Source organism: Ostrea edulis, chromosome 8, assembly GCF_947568905.1.
Source record: "Ostrea edulis chromosome 8, xbOstEdul1.1, whole genome shotgun sequence".
Taxonomy (NCBI): Eukaryota; Metazoa; Mollusca; class Bivalvia; order Ostreida; family Ostreidae; genus Ostrea; species Ostrea edulis.
Genome location: NC_079171.1, coordinates 32,943,044 through 32,966,541, shown reverse-complemented (window position 1 = coordinate 32,966,541; position 23,498 = coordinate 32,943,044). Strand labels below are relative to the sequence as shown.

The window sequence follows — 23,498 nt, the reverse complement described above, 5'->3', positions numbered from 1 at the left end:
TATCAGTGGCTGCTTTTGTTTTTTCTAGAGCTGCCTGCTCCACTAGGTATTTAACCCTTGACTGTTGAGTTTCGGCCTTCACTCGAATCTTAAGTAATTCGGACGGTGTCTTTGAAGCTTGTGATGAAGTCCTGGACTTCTCTGAAAGTCGTTCAGCTCGTTCAAGTAATCTTTCATGTAGACAGTCACGAACTTTGAATGTTATATCCGAATGTATGCGATACTGAAGTTCATGATTCCCTAGTTTCTGTAGAGATTGATCAGTCCGTGTTCTTGCTAAAAAGTTTGCTCACCCTTGACTATGCCTGAGGTACTGTTTGAACATAGAATTCACACGGTCTTCTGTCTCCCTTAAGTACTTCCTGTCATTATTGTCACTATCACAATTCGCTATGACGTCCTCTATTTCCCTCCATGAGTTAGTGCACCCTTCCTGCAGATTTAGGAATTTATCGTCGAATAATGATTGGCCCTTCTCCGTCATAACCCGAAGTCTAGGTTCCGTATCCTGTTGTTCTTTATCAGTTGCCATGATCTCAGTCTTTGATCCTGGTCATATTCTCTTACTATTCTGCCTCTGTGCAGATAGTCTACCGATTCAGTAATCAACACTGTCAAAGTGGGTCACTTTTATTAAGTGAACGATTGAACGTGCATGTGGTAAAAGACTGAAAATAACGAAAAAACAAATTTACAAAAAGTTCATAGTACAGTTAAATGGTAAACAATGACCCTAACTTTAAGCAAGACATCAATTGTAAACAAATAGGACAGACTTGAGAAGGTAACAATTTAATAGGTCAAATACAAGTCAAAATTCTGAAATTAAAATTAAATCAGAAACTGGCTTAACCTATCACAAGAATATTATATGCACTATTGAGCTGCATGCAGAATATACTTAAATTGAATGAGGATAATTATAGAATTTACATTCATATTAAAACTTTACAATGGCTTATAACCCATTTAATATACATCAAAATATGATAAACCTATCCTAGTATGAAATGAACTGTAGCACTGAATTTACTAAAAATGACTCGATACATAGCAATGTTTTAAGACATGGCCATGTGCCCAAAATTAAGTCTTTCCAAACAGTCAGAATATGTGAACATGTTATAGAGACTACTTTAGGAAAATACATGTGAATGCTTAGTTTTACTTACATATGGTGCAGGAGTGTACCCACAAGGCACATGCAATGCTTGGAACAAGCAGAAACTACAAAAACATCAGCCAAAATGGCCTCCTATCCTCTTGTAAACAAAATAAAAAATGAACCGGATAGGATTACATACCCGGAACAATGTACAAAGGGGGGGGGGGTAACTCTAACAAACAAAATTGTGCAACACTACATTCATTATCTCACTTAGAAAGTATGTGAAACTTAGATGAGTATATTTAATTTGTTTACATATCTGAACCCCCACCCCCAAAGTCTTATGTGTGCCGTGTGAATGACTAGAATGTATGTTGTATATTGTAGCTTGTCCATTGACATTTCAGTACAAGACTCAGGTTTAGAGTCAGTAGACTCGGAAGATGATGACCCAAATTACCAGCCAAGTTTTGATGTCACAGCTACATATATTCTGTAAGTATATGACAGTTTTCACATTGAGTTCATAATTTTAATTTACACCCATAATATGTAAATATTTGTTTATCTATTAGATGAAATGAGTTTTTCTGATCACTTTTGTCTGTCTGTTCATCTTTTCAGAAGCTTTGCTCATAACTTGAATGGTTAGTGATAGGGTTTCATATTTCATATGCACATTCCCTGTGAAAAGACTTCTTTATTGGTACCAAACTTCTTTACCTAGTTATCTGGACCTTAGAGTTTAAACTACTTATAAGAAAACTTGACCAATTCAATATTTTCTGACCTTAGGACTTTCATATTTTGTATATAGATTTGTGGCTACCTTCACAACCAAACTGGTAATTCAGAGTTGATCGTATTAATATTGCCACAGGAAGCATATATATGTCAAAAGCATTTCTCATTTTTAGGTCACATTAGTTTACTCAGTTGAACTATAGCAATTGGTTGTTGTCTGTTGTGCATTAACAATTGAACATTTTTAACTTCTTGATAACTACTATTCCTATTCTTTTCAATTTCTGATATGAAGCAATTTTTGTAGAAGGGGGAATGTAAATTTCAGAACTCTTGAACAGGGAATTTTTGTTTATAAAATGTTAATGCCCTTGGGACTAGTAATATTTTTAACTAGTTCTCAGGTGACTGATAAGGCTTGTGGGTATCTTGTCTAAAAATATACCTATGGTACATGCATGTTGACGACGATCATTGTTATTACACGAGACTTCAATTTCAGAAGTACAGCTGAACTGGAAGGAGTCCATCAGCACATTCTGATGTACTGTTCAAAAGACACGCATATACTCCACCTGTCTACAGGAACAGACTTGCAGCACTGAACCACAATATGAACTCAGACCTCCCAGTGCAGAAAAACAAAGATGGAAAAATAAAGTAATTTTGGGGATGTACAATTATCCTGCCTGTCAAAGACGGGGCGTACTATGGTATACTGTTGTCCGTCTGTTCGGCCCTTATAGGTAAAATGTAGAATGAACCATAAGCTCCAGGATCTTTCAACTTGGTACATTTGATCATCTTGCGTCAAGGTCGTATCAGTTAATAGGAGAATCTTGTAGGCAGAATACAGATCACCCTCGATATACATATGACATTCTGACTTTAATTAGTCAAAGGTCAAAAGTTAGTAAGACCCATGCTTTCTTTAACATTTAAGATACAGGATGATTATGCTTGGAGCATTCGTACTACGAGAGGATAGAGATGAAAATGATCATAAAACAATGTCATACATTGCCTGTGAACTTCATTGATTAATTTACATTTACATTGTAACAACACCAAAATTTAAAAGCCCTAGAAAATTTATTCTTGTTACAATAATTTCTTCACCAATCTTTTACCACAACAGATTATTGATAATGATATGCTCAATGTGTAAAAAAACAAATCAAAAGTGACTGATAATGGTTCATTTTACTCCGATATAGGTACACTTCTCAACATGGCTATGAGGATGTAAAAATATTTCAGTTTCATAGTTGCAATACAAAAAAAATCTAGGATATTTATAGAGAAAACAATATTGGACTAGCAGTAAATAATATATAAAAGGGTATCATAATTTGTAGGTTAGTATATATATAATTACATTTACAAACCTAATATATAATATATATATTATAAGTGGCTATGTACAATTATATTCGCCTTGGCACAAATCCAGTGTATTGACCAAAAGGGTCGGGAAACTTGTCTCTAATGGACCAAACCGCGAAGGATGGAATGACCCGTCTGTCCCCTGCACCTAGTCTGCCATAGGTCCACAAGATATATTGTCGGTACGCTTGGTGACGGTTGCCTTTTCTCTCGTCCACTTCATTGAAGACCAAAATGTCTCTCCTATACAGTCTGGCAGGGGCTAGCACAGCTTCATCAAGAATTAGCACAGAGAAGTCCTATAGCAGAAATTACATGTAGATCTTTAGAATCTGTTTAGTAACATAGGTGTGATAAAGATGTGTTGTGTGATAATGTAGTATGAAAACAAGAGGTACTGTGAGCAATGCTCACTAAGAATACCCCCCGCTTACCCCAATCTTCCAAAGGGTGTTGGTAATAGGTATAAACTACCTCTTTTCTGAGTGTAAAAAACAAATGGCATGACAAACCGAACCATATTGCTACTTCGATGTCCAGTGCGTTTGACCTTTTGACCCCAAAATCGATAGGGAACATCTTCATCCCATGGGTAGTCCATATATATGATATGGTGACGGTAGGTGGAAAGGATAATGCTTTAGAGACCGGAAACCATTGCGTCTACGGACGGACAGACAGACGGACTCGAACCCGATTCCAGTATACCCCCCCCCCCCCCAACTTGTTGCGGGGGTATAATTATATTTCTAGATTATATCATGAAATAAAACTTGAAAGCAACTGATCGATACAAAACTTAGCAATGATACAATCCATCTTCAAAAGTCATATACATTGTGTATACAATTTTTGGAAAAAAATAAACTATAAATGTTTACAGAGTATGTACACTAATGATCACAGATCTTACTGGTAAAAGAGTTATGCATTGCTCTTTCCCACAGCACACTTTCTCCCTATCTGTTGGCATCTCCCGGTACTTCCCACAAACACACCAGTTTGGGCAAGTCCCGCCAGGTTGTGGGTGGTAGCCCTCTTGTTGAGTAGGTGGATGTATTATGTCATGAACGAGACCAGGTTGTCTCTCTGCCATCGTGAGGCACAGTTCTCAAAGGTCATCCACCTCCATAATTGAAATGTGTTCCTACAATATAAATCATACATAAATGTGTAGATCTAATAGGGTACATGGCAATGTCATTTTTTCAGTAACTTGTATATTATTGTGTACAAATCTAGTTTGCATGCGTTTGTTGCTCACCCGTAAAACTTCACTCCTTCTATTGATTTGATCAAGGTTAACTTCATCTCTTGATGGTCCTCCTCCTCTACCTCTTCCCCTGTCTCCTGTCTCCTCTGCCTCTTCCTCGAACACCTCTCCCCCCTTCCATGGTTTCTACCCCTACCTCTCACTTGACCTTGGACATCCATCTCTTCATCGCTGCTCTGTATAGTTGTACTCGAACTCTCCTGAAAATTGGCAAATAAAGAACCCATGTGATTATTTTTTATTTGGTTGAGATAATAGGTGGAGTGATGATTGTAAGGGCAATACTATAGAATCAGGTGGATAACAAGTGATTTTTTAATCTCCCATTCTATTATCACAAGTTGGGCACATCGTTTTTCAATGTGTGTTGTTGGGAAGGGGTCATCCGGAAGAGAAGTAGTTTCTTTATTAATCTTTTTATCAATGAATGCCCACATTTCACTAAATAATTTGTATTCTTACTTTCCAACTTGCTTTGGACCCATTTTATTAGCTCTTCTGAGCCGAAGGCTCAAAGAGCTAATGCTATGGCCATTTGTGCGGTGTGCGTAAACTTTTTAGAAAAAGGGCTATAACTCAAGAACCCCTTGGCCAATTTTTTTCAAATTTGTTACAGGGTATCATTGGCCCAAGGGCTTTCATACATACTAAATAGAGGGATGTGACCCTTTAACAAGGGGAGATAATCAGGAAAATACAAACAAAAGTAGTGGTTGGTAAAAAATCTTCTTCTCAAGAACCACTGGGCAGATTATCACCAAACTTACACATGAGGATGAGGATATGTTGTAGATTTAAAATTGTTCAAGGCATTACCCTGGGGCAAAGGGCGTGGTCTCAAGGTCACTTCAAAGTTGACCTAAATTTATATTTCCTTAAATCTTTGATATTTTAGTCATTATAAGGACTAGGATCATCAAATTTTGACAGTTGATACATCTTAGGACATTGTGTAAAGTTGTCTCAAAAGTAGGTCACGGTGACTTACTTTTTGAATTTTGCAGGTATTTATTTTAAAATTAATTTTGATGCAAATCTTGGACACTTTGAAGCCTATGATCATCAAAACTTGTCAGTTGGTGGATCATGGGACCTTGAAATGCGTCAACTGAAAAATAGGTCACCGTGACCTACTTTCTGCATTTTATGGCTTATCATTTATAGATATATTTTAAGTTGTTATTTCAAATACCGAGAGGTTTAGAATCATCAAATCTTGTAAGTTGATGCATCTTGAGGCCTTGAAACATATTTATAAAAAAGTAGGTCACAGTGACCTACTTTTTGAATTTTGCAGATATTCAAATTTCACATTTTCAATTTTAGATGCTTATTTTGGGCACTGTAAAACCTAGGATCATCAAACTTTGTCAGTTGATGCGTCTTCAGTCTTCGGTTTGTGTCGACCAAAAAGTAGGTCACCGTGACCTACTTTTGGTATTTGACAGCTAAATTACTATATTTCAGACACTATTTGACCTACAATCATCAAACTTTGTCAGTTGATACATCTTGAGTCTTCGGAGTGTATCGACCAAAAAGTAGGTCACTGTGACCTACTTTTGGCATTTGACAGTTATATTTATATATTTCAGTCACTAATTGACCTACAATCATCAAACTTTGACAGTTGATGCATCTTGAATCTACGGAGTGTGTCGACCAAAAAGTAGGTCACCTTGACGGCTATATTTATATATTTCAGATACTATTTGACCTACAGTCATCAAACTTTGTCAGTTGATGCGTCTTGCATGTTCAAAGGGTGTCGACCAAAAAGTAGATCACCTTGACCTACTTTTGGAATTGGACGGCTATATTTATATAATTCAGATACTATTTGACCTACAGTCATCAAACTTTGTCAGTTGTTGGGTCTAGCATGTTTGAAGGATGTTGACGAAAAAGTAGGTCACCTTGACCTACTTTTGGAATTTGACGGCAATATTTATATATTTCAGATACTATTTGACCTACAGTCATCAAACTTTGTCAGTTGATGGGTCTTGCATGTTCGGAGTTCGCTGACCAAAAAGTAGGTCACCATGACCTACGATAGGAATTTGACAGCTATATTTCAATATTCAGATACTAATTGGCTTAAAATCATCAAGCTTTGTCAGTTGATATTTCTTGAGTTCTCAAAATGTGTAAACCAAAAAGTAGGTCACATTGACCTACTTTTTTGAATTCTTAGGATTTAACTAAAGATTTAGAATACTAAGAATAGAAATGGTGGGGTTGTACAATTTATCAGAAGAGCGATTCTAGGCCCTTGGGCCTCTTGTTACAACTGTCATGGGGGGGGGGGGGGGATATATATCTTTGATATATCCAAACATGGCATATGATGGCTATTTTCAAAAACATATCCCCTCCCCCGATTACACATGCCTATAAGTAATCGGACTAAAGTCTGTAATGTATAGAAAATAAAATATAAACAAACAAGCGTGGCAAGACGTACGACAAACGCTATTTTTGGTAGAAGAGATTCGAGTAATTAATTTTGGATATTTTCAACCAATTCTTGGATATGTGCATATCTATCTACTAAACGGGTTCTTATTCCAATAAATATAAAAGATTACTCAAATTGAAATTACGTCAATACTTACCGACGCCATTGTTTTTCTCTGTAATCATATGTTTAAAAGGCGCGCCATTTTTGATTTTGACAAGAAACATAGTTTTTATGTGTTTTATATCATTTAGTTTTGTAATATTTTTGTATTCCCTATAGGAGTTGTAAATTGATATAAAGGAAAATAAACCTGTCTAAGTATTGGATTAGAAATTGCAAATTACTCCCACCTTACAGCACAATGATAACCCCAGCATTTAACATTTGGCATCAACAACATCATCAGTACTTGTCACTTATCAATATCATTACAGATTGTTTAGAATTATCTATTATAACAATGTCCGTACAAGAATTTCCCTGCTGGTGAAGAGCTACAAAACTTTGACTTATTTTCGGCACTTACGGCCTCTGAGCAAAGAGTGATCATGTCTTGCCACGCCTGCTCTGATACGGGGCCTAGGTTTTTACAGTTTCAATTAGTCGCCTTTCTATAAATAATAGGTATTGAGGACCTACTCTGATCCGGATCCAGGCTGCAGGACATGTCCTGAATGCAGCAATAGTCTAAAAGGTTTCAAAATGGCTATCTGTGTACTGCTTTTATTGAGAGTTTATTGTTTAAAGTCCTTCTCCAGAATGAAGTTGTGACGTCACAATTACCGGTGAAGGACTGCAAAATGAAGCCCGATGCTCATCGCGTACGAGTCCTTGGTTTTTGCGGTCTTTTCCGAAGGACCAGCCCACACAAATGTTCAGTATGTCATCACATTCTCTATTACAGACATTACAGTCGTTTCAAATCATTTAACATGGCAATAGAAATCTAATTCCGGAACGAGTAATAATTTACTCACTGGGTAATTACGGAAATACCATACTGGAATTCGACAATCTGCGACATAACAATTTCAAATACGGATATAATGACTGTAAATTAGTCCCAGGATAATTTAACAATGCAGATATAATGACTGTAAATTAGTCTCGGGAACATTGAACAATTTTAATGTTAAACACGTATAAAACAGACAGGACTGCACACTTACGGCGTGATAATTCTAACAGTAACGGAAACAGCACAATGGGGTGTTCAGGCAGTCTCCTCGCTATTGTTATGGTGGCGATGTTTAGAATTTCTCAAGGATCTGCGGAGGTATGAGTTATTTCAGTTACAAGCCTGCCTATCGTTAAACGAGATTAACTGAAATTTAGTTTTATTTCTCATTTGTCGCTCCCTTAGGCACCTGATCCCACCTCTGGTGTGTCCAGAGGTTCATGTTTGTCCAACTATCTATATTGTATTGCTTATAGAAGTTATGAGATTGATCACTGTTCGTTATCTTTACCTTTCATATATAAGGTTTTTCATAATAATTAGTGATTGCGTGTCCTTTACAATTAATCGTAGGATTTCTATATTGGTGGTTTTTTGTTGTTTTTTTTTTACAAGAGAATTAATTTCCCTTTATAATGATTCATTGTGTATTGTTTAACGTCTGACTGGAGAATTTTTCACTCATATGGAGACGCCACTATTGCACAACAATATTGTTTAATTATTTTAAGGCATTAAAACGATGATATATTAACATAAACATATTAATCAGAATGTTTCATAATTGCAAACTATCAACATAAAAGAATTGCTTGTTGCATTTAAATAAATATCATGTATATTTTGCATTTACAATGCATAGCACATATCACACTCATAAAAATGTTTGGGGATGAATATGTACAGTAAATAATCGAATTCATATATCTAAGCACTAAATAACACCCTCACGAAAATGTTTAGGAAGAGATATTTCAAAAATTGCGGCTTGAGCATCACTGAAGCGACATTATTTGTCGAAATGCACATCTGGTGCATCAAAATTGATACCGTACAAGTTTTACATATTTACAATAATTAATCGAATACATAAATATAAGCACTAAATCTAATAACAAACAAGAGGCCCATGGGCCACATTGCTCACCTGTCAGTTGATGCATCTTGAGTCTTCAGTGTGTCGACCAAAAGTAGGTCACCGTGACCTACTTTTGGACAATTACATTTAAATTTTCAGGTACTATATGACTTAACATCATCAAACTTTGTTAATTGATGAATCTTGAAGAGATTATTCATGCAACAGTCTTTATTTCTTATTCCTTATAACAGTTTTATCACTGTTAGGTATTTTCACCCTTTCCATTACAAATTAACAAATTGTATTTTTCCAAATAGCTCGGATGGGAAGTTGTGCGTCCGCTCAGCAACAGCGTTTTCCAAATAAGTTCAGCAGGGAAATCCCCGGTTGGAGAGTGCTTCAGTTTTAACGCAACCATTGAAGCTCCTAGAAACACCACCAGATTAAACAAATACTCAAGTTGGACTATTGGTAAGTAACGTACTGTAAAATATGTACTACTGGGAGTCGAACGTCTTTAAACATTTTTAATTTAAAGAAAAAAAATTCGTGATATCTAAATTATTCTGTTGATAATATTTTGTATCAAATATTGATTTCTTTTCACATTTCTTTTCTGTGGACATTTTATTTATATCTGTTATGTATCAAAGAAAGATGGAGGCATAATGCCTCTCGCAGAAAATTCCCAATATATCCATCCAGAGGTAAGAGGACTTGTGATTTTGATCGCGATGCTCTAACCACTCGGCCACGGTGGCCCCTTGCCTCTCACAGAAAATTCCCAATATATTCATACGTTATGCCCGCTGACATAGAAAGTTGGAATAAGTTTAAATATACCTCTTCACAAATTGGGACTTTGTAGAATGTTTAAATATCTAACTCACTAACGTCGAATGCGTCAGATTTGATAATTTTGTTTAATGGTTATATTGTACAGTTTCAGACGAAGGTACACAAACTCCGAACTACGAACTCGTCATCGACAAACCCCTTACCTACTGCCTAGCAACAGCTGAGAAGTTAATATCGGGCTCGGAATCCATCAACATAATGTGGACTTACCCTACAGACGAAAATTTACAGACTGTGTTTCCGTTCAATAATTGCAAAGTCCAAATCCTTAGACAAGAATCCGACACAGTAGTGTCGTTTAAAGCTTTCATGAAGTTGTGTGATGGAAATTATGTGTTTTGGCCCGAAATCGGCGTGCAAAGACGTCGGAAATGGGACATAACAAATAACGATCGAAAATATTTCACACAAGAGAATAGGAAGGCTGTTTCAACAGCTGGAGAACTACAGGGCGCAACGTCAATTGCCGCTCATTTTGATAAAGTAGCGTTACGTAAGGACAACATGAGCCTAAAGGCCTTCACATTCCGTATTTATCTGCGTCAGGCTGATTGGGAAGTCTTGGACGTCATGCTGATGATAGATCTTCTTTCTGTGTTTTGATTATTCTGATATCATTTTTATTTTGTATATTAGATTAAATACACGTGTGCAAACTAACCTCTTGTCATTATATATTTATGATTATTCAACGTCCCTCTCCATCAAGAATATTTGATTCATATAGTGACGTATCCATTGGCTGTGAAAGGCTGCAAAATTTAGGACTAGGCTTGCGGTCTTTAAGCAGGGAGATATATTTATTGCGTTACACCAACTGTGATATGGTGTCTCTTTTTTCCACCTCATTTGAGCTGTAAGCTCCCCACAAGCTGTCATATAAGGCTGATTTATTTGAGCTGTAAGCTCCCCACAAGCTGTCATATAAGGCTGATTTATGAGACCTGGCTTTTCTTATGCTTAAACTGTTTTGGCAAGGATAACAGCCCCCTAGGCATGTTAAATATGGTTTCCCTGATTTTCGAAAAAGAGTAGGCTCACTGGGGGAGTCAGGAAAACTCCCAATACGCACTATCAGACATTTTCAGTTAGTTGACCGCTGTGAAGTGGTTGAAATATTGCCAAAAACGGTGTAAAGCGATAAACAATCAATATTTCATCTATTTTACGGCGGTTAACTACAGTCCTTGGACAGTTCTTCTTTCCCACGTGAACGGCGAACGAACGCAGAGCGAACGGTGAACGAACGCTGAGCGCACGCTGAACGCAAAATGATCTATGACACAGCTGAAGTAACTTTGAACATAATCACAGTGTGCTTAAACCATTTACCCGCATTATTACGTTCTTGGAACACTGGTTTTGATTGCGGATAATTCCGTTTACCTGATCAGGATATTGGGCTCACAGCGGGTGTGATCGATCGACAGGGGATGCTTACTCCTCCTAGGCACCTGATCCTACCTCTGGTGTGTCCAGGGTTCCGTGTTTGCCCAACTATCTATTTTGTATTGCTTATGCAAGGTGAAGATAACGAACAGTCATCAATCTCATAACTCCTATAAGCAATACAAAATAGATAGTTGGGCAATCACGGACCCCTAGACACACCAGAGGTGGGATCAGGTGCCTAGGAGGAGTAAGCACCCCCTGTTGACCGGCGAGAGATGCGATTGTCGCATATGACGTCACGGTATCACGTGACCCGTTATCTCATTAGCAGAGATTTCGAAATCAGGAAGTCGACAGGGGATGCATTTTCCCCCAACACCGCTGAAGTAACACTTAACACAACAGAACAGAAATTAACATCAGATGTCAACAGGTCCATATAACTACGAGCACTTTCTCAGCAGCTGGGTGGTGCTGATCTGTCTGGCACTGTGTTCCTCCCAAAGTTGGAATAGTTTACCGTTGAGGCTGGAGGACTGTTTCCTGTGTAGTCTCTCCATCTTCCCTTCCGTCAGCAGCCTGGCCTGCATGGGGATGGCAGTGACCTCCTTGTACTGTTCTTGTAATAGGAGGTAAAATGGGACTCGTCCTTTGGAGTTCATTCTGGAGTTGATTCGGTTGTGCCAACCTTCTAGATCATTGTTTGTTCTCCCTTAAATAGCATATAAATCAAAATGTGTAGAAATGCACCGTTTTACATGCCATATACACTACCATTTTCACGAGACCACCACCCACCCACCCTCAAAAAATCGAAATGAAACGAAATCTACCGAAGCGAATCGAAACCTATCGAAACGGATACCCTTATTTCTTACGACATGCCTGCTGTTGTAGGCACGGTGAAATAAATACAGTACGTATACTTTGGAGTATTTCTAAGAATTCATAATTTTTATGAATGTACACAATACACGTAAAAAGATTTTGAATTTTTAAACGATAAATCATGCATGTGCTTTAATTATGATGTTACAGCTTGGAGATAATGAATTTATTTAAAATGTGACGTTGCTTTCGTGATTATTTTGCCACAATTTATGACGTTATAAGCGTAACGTAAAGTGACACCAGTACCGTGCGCGACCTCTATACAACTTCATTCTGTGTCAAATAAACGTAAAACTATCCTAAATGTGTACAAAGTATAACATTTATTGGCCGGGTTGCACGAAGTGCAAATCCGGTCTATAGTATGGTAAAGTGCGGGCGGGCGGGCGGTTGGGGAAATTTTGTGAAATCAACTCCTCCTACAGTTTTTTATGTACAACCTTGAAACTTTGTAGAAAGTAAGTATATATATTGAAGTTATGCATTAGGTTTTTTGAAGTCTGACCTTTGTCGAATATGGGCGCTACAGCAAAAAGTTGTTACTAAAAATAGAGTTCAACTTGAAAAAGGTAAGTGAGATTATATTTTGTGGTTAAATTTAGTTGCACTACCTCTGAGGAAAAATTCAATTATATATGAATGTCAATTTTTCTGGGCATGAGTTGTAAATTTGCAAAGTAAATTGAGAAATTCTGTTTCTTTTTCATATAATCATATACAATTCAAGCACCTGAAGTTATTGTTCATTTTAGTTATTATTACTTAATATTACATATATCATGTTTTTTTATTAATCAATAAAAGCCCTGCGGCAATATGTGATGGTTTTATATATATATATATATCGGCATTTTTACAAGACAAAAATCCGTACCTGTATCCGGAAACAATCGTGTCCGCTCACGTTACCGATACAGAACTAACATTTTTTCCATTCGTCAAAACTCGTTTTGATAATTTACTTTACAATTCTGCCTCCTTCAACACTAAGGCCAGAACAAATCATAACAGTCCTCCAGATAACTACCACCAAATAAATCCCTACCCAAATTATTTACTCTAAATATTGCAACCCGGCCAATTGAGTCTTTTACCCATTTTTCATGAGTTTATTCTAGTAATTCCAAAAGTTAATACTACATCTTTTCATTAATTAAAGTCAAATGTTCGTTACTATAATTTATGGTGTCTTCCAATCTCTCGATTGTGAATATATTAACGGTTTAAGGAATGAACTTCAAATTGAATATGAATCAAAAAATCGAAATACAAAACACTAAACATTTGAAACGAATAGCAAAAAAAGAATGTGGCAACAATTTGTTTGTTTCATCAATGCGAGAAGTGATTAAAAATCGAATGGCTTTTATCGGGTTTGATGTTCTATGTGTTCATCAATGAAGTACGTGGTCCCTTAAACATCCATGGCGCTATTTTTGCAATTTCAGAAACTGTATCCACTCTGTGGTATATTTTTATACCCCCCGCAACAAGTTGTGGGGGGGGGGGTGGTATACTGGAATCGGGTTGTCCGTCTGTCTGTCTGTCCGTCCGTCCGTCCGTCTGTAGACGCAATGGTTTCCGGGCTCTAAAGCATTATTCTTTCCACCTACCGTCACCATATCATATATATGGACTACCCATGGGATGAAGATGTTCCCTATCGATTTTGGGGTCCAAAGGTCAAGCGCACTGGACATCGAAGTAACAATATGGTTTTCGGGCTCTAAAGCGTTATCCTTTCCACCTAGTCACCATATCATACATATGGACTACCCATGGTATGAAGATGTTCCCTATCGATTTTGGGGTCAAAGGTCACGCGCACTGGACATTGAAGTAGCAATATGGTTTCCGGGCTCTAAAGCGTTATCCTTTCCACCTACCGTCACCATATCATACATATGGACTACCCATGGGATGAAGATGTTCCCTATCGATTTTGGGGTCAAAAGGTCAAAGGTCAAGCACACTGGACATCGAAGTAGCAATATGGTTTCCGGGCTCTAAAGCGTTATCCTTTCCACCTACCGTCACCATATCATACATATGGACTACCCATGGGATGAAGATGTTCCCTATCGATTCTGGGGTCAAAAGGTCAAAGGTCACGCGCACTGGACATCGAATTAGCAATATGGTTCAGTTTGTCATGCCATTTGATTTTTACACTCAGAAAAGAGGTAGTTTATACCTATTACCAACACCCTTTGGGAGATTGGGGTAAGCGGGGGGTATTCTTAGTGAGCATTGCTCACAGTACCTCTTGGTGAAAATTGTATGAAACGTCATTTTCATTACTGTACTGTAGCCGGCTCATTTGATTGTCAGCGCGTCGCCGGGTATACCCAGCTAAAGTTCGAGTCGGCCTGATTTTTCAGAATCAAGTATGCTAATTATAATATTACATTTTGTATAATATTTAAAATCTTCTGTAGATTCATCCTCCTGTTCATCTTCATCATCGGGTTCAGCAGCTGATGAATCAAGGGAGGCTATTGACACGTTAAATGTGGCTGCAGCTGCAGACTGAAAGAATATAATATATTTTTATAGAAGTGTTCAGTAGGGATTCATCTACTGAGTGTTCCTGACATGAAGAATTAATTCATCCATTGTAAAACCTTAATTGTCCTATGTGGAAGCAAATGTGAAGGATAGTTCGTTACTAATTTCCAATTATATGTTCTCAATTATTTCAATATGTTTAAGTGCTTGTCTCAGATAAAACCATGCAAAACAGTCCAGAAGCACATGTTACCAATCCTTGTGATATTTTACATGGAGAATCACCTATGAGTTATATCTCCATTTACAAAATATTTCAATGAAATATCCATGCATGTTCTTTTTATACAGCGCCACCTATTCCAGGCATATTGGTCTCAATTATCAAGCCAAAATACAGCTTTTACAGCTATTTTCGATACCCGAAATATAGATAACTGAGATAGGCAGTCCAATTCTGGACAGACTTAATAAAGTACCTCCTCTATGCTATAAATCAAACAAAAAATGAGGTGAAGATATTTTATCATAATCGAGTACCGATGCCTCTATTATGGGTACCCATATGCATATTCTATAAATAGAGGACAAGAAATCAATACACTGTTTGACAAGCAAGGTCACGCCATTTAGCACGGGAAACACGTGACCTGGACATCGAGTCGAGTAATTAACCTTATACATGTATATGAAAGAAGTGACCATGTATCTCGATATAAGAAGAATGTTTAGTGTATTATGCGAGTCTGTTAAAGTAAAGGTGAAGATAACGAACAGTAGATATTTTTTACTAGTATAAGAAGATCGTATCATTATTGGCTATTGGAAAATAACTATACCAGCGTAGTAGCCTCCCCTCACTTTTACTGATGGAACCTTTTAAGTAGAACAAAATACTATTGAATCTGGTAAAGTATTGAATGGAGCGATTTCATGATTTAAGAAAATTGGGCTTGGCAAGGTAAACTTGTACTTTAACGCCCCACCACACCACCCCCATTCTTTATGAAAGCCTAAGTGAATACTTTCCTTTACAGATGTGCGCGCTTTTAAACAAACGAATTCTTTGGAACACCTTTTCTTAAAATATATAGTTCTTCCACATCCCCAAGTCTTTCCGACTCATACATTTGGTGCTTGCACAAATGTTTCTTGTTCCAATATAGAACTTGGGTAGTTATACAGTGTTATTTCTGGTGTAAAAAAAACCCTACACCAAACAACAACAATGGTTGGAAAACCATATACATTTTAACTGTAAAAGGAGCATTAGACTGGATTCCAAAACCACACAAAACATCATTTCAGAGATACAGGATCTAGTCATTGTTCTACCTGATATCTATCTTTACTTTTCACATAGATTAACTGTTGTGAAGGAATAACTTCATACGTATTGTGCCACAACGTATGCGAAAAGTCCATGTGGATTCTCAAACATTCTAAAGAACTTTTAGGAAATCACAACACACACCCCAATACACAGCATAAAACGCACGACTTTTCAACACTATACACAGCTATTCCATTCTCAAAACCAAATATACTTCAATTAGTCAACCGCCGTAAAATGGCAGAGATATTGCCAAAACGGTAATCAAATTTTCCTATAATAGTCCAGGAGACATTAACTGGGTCAGTCAGTAGTTCAATATCACAAGATCAATTATGATTGCATTACGTGGTCGTCTTGCCATAAAAAATATATATAGAAAATATGAAAGCCATATCTTGAATACTTTTTTTTTTAAATCAATAGGTTATATTTTCTTAAAAGTAGGTCAAATTCCAAGGTCTCTAGGTCAAAGGTTATAGTTACATGTACCTATGCGAGACCTTAATATAACAGTGAGGGTTCTTGACGCCCCCAGCATTCATTTTTCCTCATAGGTTTGATGGTGCCATGAAACCTCAGGACACAAAGTTAATACTTTATCTTCTGAACGACAGCGAACTGAATGTTAGTAAATCGATCCTACCTCTTCCACGTGCTATACCAGTCCTGGGTCTTCTGATAGGTCTTCTATACTGTCTCTTCGCGTCGATAGTGGCAAGCAGCATGCCGATTGCAAAACAAATCTAAAACGGGGTATTGGACTTTTTTGCGAGAAGGGCTGACTTTCACACTCAGTGACTGACTTGGACATTTAAACCTGCGCACGATATCGTTAAATATATGAAATATCGAATCGTTCTTACATGCATGTATATTGTTACGGTAGGCATGTTACATTTCAAACAATCTGAACTTCTTTCATTTATCCGACAATTATCAAAAACTAAAAAAACACAAGGCTATTATGTCTTTGCATGCAATATACATGCGCTGTGTTTGCCCAACTCTTTATTTTGGATTGCTTATAATGAGATTGATCACTGTTCGTTATCTTCACCTCTCACCTAGGTATAAACGTTTAGCTCGCGCAGATTTTAACTTTACAAAAATTCATTGCATCGTAATAAATCGAATGCAAGTTTTATTATGCAGGAGCTATACGTACCGACATTTCGGAATTGCATGTACATCAGCTGTAGCGCTCTAGGATGATATTGGGATATACCAGGGAGCTACAGATCCACCACGTATAAAAACCTTCCATTTACGGCATTGAAAACTCTGCACACGATTGAGGCCTCATGCTGCTGTATTCTTGCATTACCGCCTCAAAATATAACAAAAATCCCAAAAAAATTTCCCACTATGCGTCTGTCCAAACATTTATTAAAGCCCCAGGTTAACCGAAAACTCACAGCTTCAAATTATTTCTTTTGTTGATATAGCCATGTTGGGTTGCAGTCCATTCGAACCCATTGATTTTTTTTATATGTTCATTTATCCAATATGAAGTTCGTATTCGCTCCTGAGTGAAAGCCTATAGGCTGATCCCTGTCCCTGATCAACCCGCTTTTAATCCTGACATTTAAACAAACTAATGAAAGTCATGAATCTTAATTCAATATTTACATCTACATGTATTTCAACAATTCTTTTTGATCGAACTGGAATTATTTCATCCATTTATTCAACCAAAAAGAGGTGCGAAGATTAGAGAAAATGTCATTTAAATGCCGTACACATAAATACCATATTACATATCAATTTTGACCCCTTTCTGGAGTCAGAACCTCTATTCCAGATCATGAAATATACAATTTGGTTAGAGTCCTTCCTGTTCCAAATGTCTATGTATTTAGATTTTCGTTCAGATGTGAGGTTGTAGGGAGGAGGATTTGTTTTAAAAATTGGTCAATTGTTGGTTGTTTTGGCTCCACCCTTGAGGCCTCCTTAGTCCTGAAATTTAACCCCCCCCCCCACGCCCCCCCCCCCCCCCCCATCAGATTAATTTACCGCGAAACTTGGTAGGGCTGTGTAACCTTGTGATTTCCATACAGACTCACTTTTCAATTATGATATGCTGTAGGAAACCACAAGATTTCTATGCATCACATAACTTATAGCGAACTCAGCGAGCCAGCGCGGGGCACTGGCTCGAACTGCGAACTCTAATTACTAGAGCACGGGAAATAATACAAGGTACATGTAATTCTCAACCTCCAACCAGAATTTTTCTATGCTAATCCCAGAAGTCCCTTGTCAAAAATGGCTGAAATCTCACAAAGTCACGTCTTGGGCTATGTTTGTGAACTTACATGGGTTATCATCCTAATCTTGTGGTATCCTAGCTCAAAATTTCAGTGCACCATTTGGCGTAATGTTTGACGAGGTGCAATGTTTATGAAAGGCAGGGTAAGATTATGTGTTACGTCATGTTTACGTTTTGACGTACGTCATGATAAGACTGACAGTGGCGGATCTAAATACTTATTTTCGTTTGTAAAAGTCATGCTACTGGGACAATACGCGTAAACATTAGGCATACGTACATGTAATATGGCATCGAATACAAATTCTGTATAATCGACTGCAAACCACAGATCTGATTAAAATACTAAAGTTTCAACTGGAATTGATTATTCTAACTAGAAAAAAAAAGACTAACGTGTTAAATTATGTGAGGGAGCACAGGTACTGAATTTAAGCTATTTAAACAAAATACAAAAAGAAAATCGATGGAATTCGGCCGGATCGAAATTTTTTTTTTTTTAAAATATGTCTTTTCAACGTCCAAACATAAGAACTGCTAAATCTATTTCCTTGTTACGTCCGGTAATGCAAAGCACGACCCCCACCCAGAACTGCTAAATCTATTTTCTTGTTACGTCCGGTAATGCAAACCACGACCCCCATCCATACCCCTGATAACCATCCATGTCACTTGCTATCAACGACTGAGAAATCATAAACCAATTCTAGTTTTGTGAATAAAACAAAAACAGTGAAGAGAGGCTGAAATATGTTGCAATGTATTCAATAATTGTATGCAAATGCTGAAATAATTTCATCATTGTGTTACAGCTAGGATTATCTACAATATTGTTCTAATCGTCTCTTCTGAAACATCTCATTGCTACAAGGGGATTGTTATATGAATTTTCTGTATATGTATGTGGAAATGTGCAATAGTGTTGAATTTATCGATTTATTTAAAGGGACGTGGAGACGATTTGAGAGGAAAATTTTCATTTTTTTTTTTTTTTTTGGTTTTTAATGATTAGAATGCTTTATTAAGGTATTACTAATGATCAGCAAAAATTTGAATATTAGTAGTCAAGGTACATGAGAGATACAGAAGTCACAAGTGCTTAATAGGTAAACAAGGCTCGTGCCATGTTTTTGTTTACATATATAGGTTAAATAAGCCATTAAAAGTTTCGTTTAAAGCAGATTATTTCGATTATTTCAATTTATAAGTGAATTCTTTTAAACACAATTAAGTATTTTCTAGCGTTTGGCACATTTCAGTTTGTTTTAAACACGTTATTTTCTATTAAATAGTCTAATGTAAACAAAAATATGGCACGGGCCTTGTTTACATAACAAAGAATTGCGAGTGCTTTATCTCACTTATAATTCATCAACTGATTTTCAAATTCTGGTTGACCATTACAATACATGTTCTGCATTGTAGACAATAAAATTGGAAAAATAAAATTTGAAAGTTTTCAGCTCAAATCGTGCTCATGCCACTTTAAAATTATCATAATATTGAAATGCCTTTTATGTTCATTAATGTCAGTGCTATCCACACATTTTTACAAACTTGAAAGGTTTGCAACAAGACTTGGGCATTTTTATCACACAATCAGTGACTTGGAAAGATTGAGAGTAGAAATAAGGAAAGTCGAGAGCATACAGCGGTAAACATATACCTAAAAAACAATGTAACCATATACCAACAGGTTGACAAGAAACGAATTCTGTAATATCTTGAAAACATGCGCCATTTTGTTTTATATATTTACATTATACACTATGAAAATGTCTTCATAGAGAATTATTCATTAACGTTTGTACTTTTCTTGATCTCGGAAAAGGGGGGCGTCTCTAATAACTGTTTCACCTCATCCTCATCCATATGTAATTTTTTCACACATTTAATAATTGACCAATTTGGTCCCATCCTGATACTAAAACCCCTACCCCTATGATCATGCAAGGTGAAGATAACGAACAGTGATCAATCATCAAATTTACAATTTGGGTAAAGGACTACCCGATCTTTCTAGATATCTATTTAGCTTTAATTTAGTATCAATAGCACAAAAGACGATGCTATTTAAGTGTTTTTGCATATAAACACTATGTACTAAGTTTGACCCCGGGGATCATGACATTTACAATTATTGTATGAGTCTTCCTACTCTACACCATTCATTATCCATGTAGTCTTTCTTACATGTGTGCAGTTGTAGAGAGAAAAAGGTTTTGGAAATTGGTTAACTTTTGCCCCGCCCATAGGACCCCAGGTGTACAGGAATCCTGAAAATCACAATATATGTCCCTCTTGTCCCGATGCTTCATTCCAGATTTGAAATAAATGGAGTAGTAAGTTACAAATGATCTATTGTTAACGGACGATACACGACGACGGACAACAGGCAATTACAATAGGTCACCTGATAATATATTGACGAGTTGTTCATTTGTAAAGTTTATTTTTCACACAATACAATCAGAAATCAAATCACAGAACAATATACCAAACATTTCATATCATAAGTTGTAAAAATTTGTGTTTCCTCTTTTGGATTGTGTCCCAAATATCTGCTAATCGTCCCCAGTAACAGGAAAGTGTATGTCCTTGCTGAATATCGATTGGTTGATTGATTGATGTTTTTCGCCACACTCAACAATTTTTCAGTTATGTATCTGGTGGCGCCCAGGTTTTATTAGTGGAAGAGAGAACCCAGATACAATGTACCTGGGAAGAGACCACCGACCTTCCGAAAGTAAACTGGGAAACTTTCTCACTTACCGTCTCGAGCGGGATTCGAACCCGCGCCGACAGAGGTGAGAGGCCGTGTAATTTTGAGCGCGATGCTCTAACCACTCGGCCACGGAGGAACTCAGGACCTCTGACATGACAGTCCAGAGCTCTACCAATCAAACGAAATGTTCAACCAATTATCAGAGCTAGATTGTTTATTTTACCCTCATATTGAGACGTCACCAACAGTGAAATACCACAAATTTAGACATATGCTTAGCGTTCAGGGCCATAGTAGTGAGTTCTTTAAATTGCCAATGCCTGTCTGACATGGGACTTCCGTTTTCAAGGTCATACCAGAAAGACCCGTGATTCTCACCTTTAAAGGGACTGGTTCACAATTTTCATAAAAATATTTCTTTTTCATTTTTAATGTTAAATGTTGAAAATATAACTCATTTAATGTTGGCAGCCAACATTTTGACCTTCTGAATGCAAGAATAAAAACAATATTTTAGCCTTAAATATGTATAATGTAAACAAAGACTCGGGTGTTTTAATGTTTATAAACAAACAAGTGAAGTATTGATTTTGTAATATAAAGCATCTTGATTTTGCATTGTCACAAATGTTAAATTTTAGATAACACATGTTACCCCAAAAATGCTTGAAATGTGAAAGATATAATAAATTCAGATCGATATCCATTCATTTTGAAAAATTCTTTAACAATAACATACCACAATCTTTGTTTACAAAACAAATAATAAACTCTCTAAAATGAGCTTTTGTGAAATCTTTTAAACACACTAGACAGTGGATTTTGATCATTAAAAGTGAAAAAGAAGATTTTGGGGGGAAATCGTGAAAAAAATGTAGAGTTTTGGCCAAAGGAGAAGTCATTACCTTTGGTCTTAAGTTTGTAACGGCCATGACTCGAACTCACGACTTCCCGGTCACGAGGCGAATGCTCTACCACTGAGCTACAACGACCGGTATTAGAGCTAGTAGGAGGAACCTGTATTTAACACTACCAAACAAACTGTTTACATACGATATATTTTCTAAGCGGCAATTTCAATTCCTCAACTCATCATCAGAATTATCGTAGCGCATGCAGTAAATAGTAACCTGGAAAAACATGCAATATCAACGCAAACGATAATCCAATATTTTGATGATTTATTCACGTACTATGACACAGCTTAAAAATCCATTGTGAAAGTAAATACATGTATAGCTAACATTTTGACATTTTCACGGAATATAGCACAATACTTGATTTCTGTGAGATATTGTGACGTCATTTAGTGACGTACCGATGTTTGCCTGTATTGTGAATTTCCTAGTCTAAACTTTACTTCCATTTCATTGACCACTCTTGGTATCAATCACGTGACTCTAATGAGCATTCCGGCTTAAAAACACTCTGCACAAGTGCAAGATCCATAAATGTAGAGATAAAGCGTTGGATATCAAACAATCCATAATATCGTTAACATTCGGCACACATGTCGAACATTTTCATATTTGGAAGTGCAGGTATTGTGTTCTTATTTGTCAACAACGCCGCATAATTCACCAAAACAATAACAGTTATCTACCTCCCATTCTCCCAAGCAATTTTCATAAATATTTTTCTCTGCTGATTTTTCACAAAATAAACACTAACAATTCTCATCTTGCACTTGTGGACAATTGTTCTTTTAATGGACAACTATATGCTAGAGGCTGATTCGCAATGTCACAGTATAGTGTCAAAGTAAACGTAATCCATTTAATAAAATAAAAAAAAACACAAAAAAAAACCCAACAACATGAATATATTATCAATATCAAAGTAAAAAATAGATATACAAGTATGATGATAAATACAATTGGCAAGTAGGGTGACACATACACAGCTTATTATTGCGCGTTGAGTCCATTGTTTTGAAAACCATACCATGAAATACACAAGTAAGTGTAACCGCTTCTTTATGATTCCATTCAATCGGACCTTCCCGAGGAAAAAGAAACGCTTATATGACATATGGGGAAAACTATACGAATCTTGTCTACAAACGCGTGTTTAAACAATGGAATTCAGTATGCATTCTTTTATAAGTAAAAGATGATGATAAATTAATGCATGTTGCTGAGGGTAACATTGATTATGTTCACCCCGAGAAAAACATTGTCATCCGAGGCGCAGTCATGGTTGTCGATGTTTTTCAAGGGTTGAAACTTTTAATATTGCCATCTATGATATACATTATATTTATCCTACTGAACATCATACATTCATTAGATTTATGCAATAAAGCATAGGATTGGGACAGTTAAACGATGAACGTAAATGAGAGGGAACGCCGACTTTGACGGGAATATATGTTCCAACTCCTAGTTTAGCAACGCCCTCACCGAGCAGGAAAACTTCCAGTAATATCCTTTTGTAAATTATTTTTAGTTACACGATCAAACAATTAGGATATTATATAAGGCAAGAAATGTAAAAAAAAAAATT

At 36.7% G+C, this 23,498-nt stretch overlaps 2 protein-coding genes across 2 annotated transcripts; one reads left to right on the top strand and one right to left on the bottom strand.

Moving 5' to 3' along the window:
* Positions 1-503: 503 nt before the first annotated feature.
* LOC130049669 (P2X purinoceptor 7-like) lies at positions 504-4,549 on the bottom strand. The gene is made up of 2 exons (XM_056147566.1): positions 4,152-4,549; positions 504-3,537 (listed from the first exon to the last, which is right to left on the bottom strand). Exons 1-2 carry the CDS (start codon positions 4,332-4,334, stop codon positions 3,280-3,282), a joined length of 441 nt encoding a protein of 146 aa, XP_056003541.1. The 5' UTR covers positions 4,335-4,549; the 3' UTR covers positions 504-3,279.
* Positions 4,550-8,111: 3,562 nt separating this feature from the next.
* LOC125662053 (uncharacterized) lies at positions 8,112-10,532 on the top strand. Its single transcript, XM_048894233.2, has 3 exons — positions 8,112-8,251; positions 9,332-9,485; positions 9,958-10,532. The coding sequence occupies exons 1-3, from the start codon at positions 8,180-8,182 to the stop codon at positions 10,473-10,475; spliced, it is 744 nt and encodes a 247-aa protein (XP_048750190.2). The 5' UTR covers positions 8,112-8,179; the 3' UTR covers positions 10,476-10,532.
* Positions 10,533-23,498: the final 12,966 nt, after the last annotated feature.

Coding starts and splice junctions, on each gene's coding strand:
- LOC130049669 (XM_056147566.1), bottom strand. CDS start 4,334: ATGGCAGAGAGACAACCTGGTCTCGTTCATGACATAATACATCCACCT. Junction 3,538..4,151: donor AATGCATAACTCTTTTACCA/GTAAGATCTGTG, acceptor TTTCTGCTATAG/GACTTCTCTGTGCTAATTCT.
- LOC125662053 (XM_048894233.2), top strand. CDS start 8,180: ATGGGGTGTTCAGGCAGTCTCCTCGCTATTGTTATGGTGGCGATGTTT. Junction 8,252..9,331: donor TTTCTCAAGGATCTGCGGAG/GTATGAGTTATT, acceptor TTTTCCAAATAG/CTCGGATGGGAAGTTGTGCG. Junction 9,486..9,957: donor ATACTCAAGTTGGACTATTG/GTAAGTAACGTA, acceptor TATATTGTACAG/TTTCAGACGAAGGTACACAA.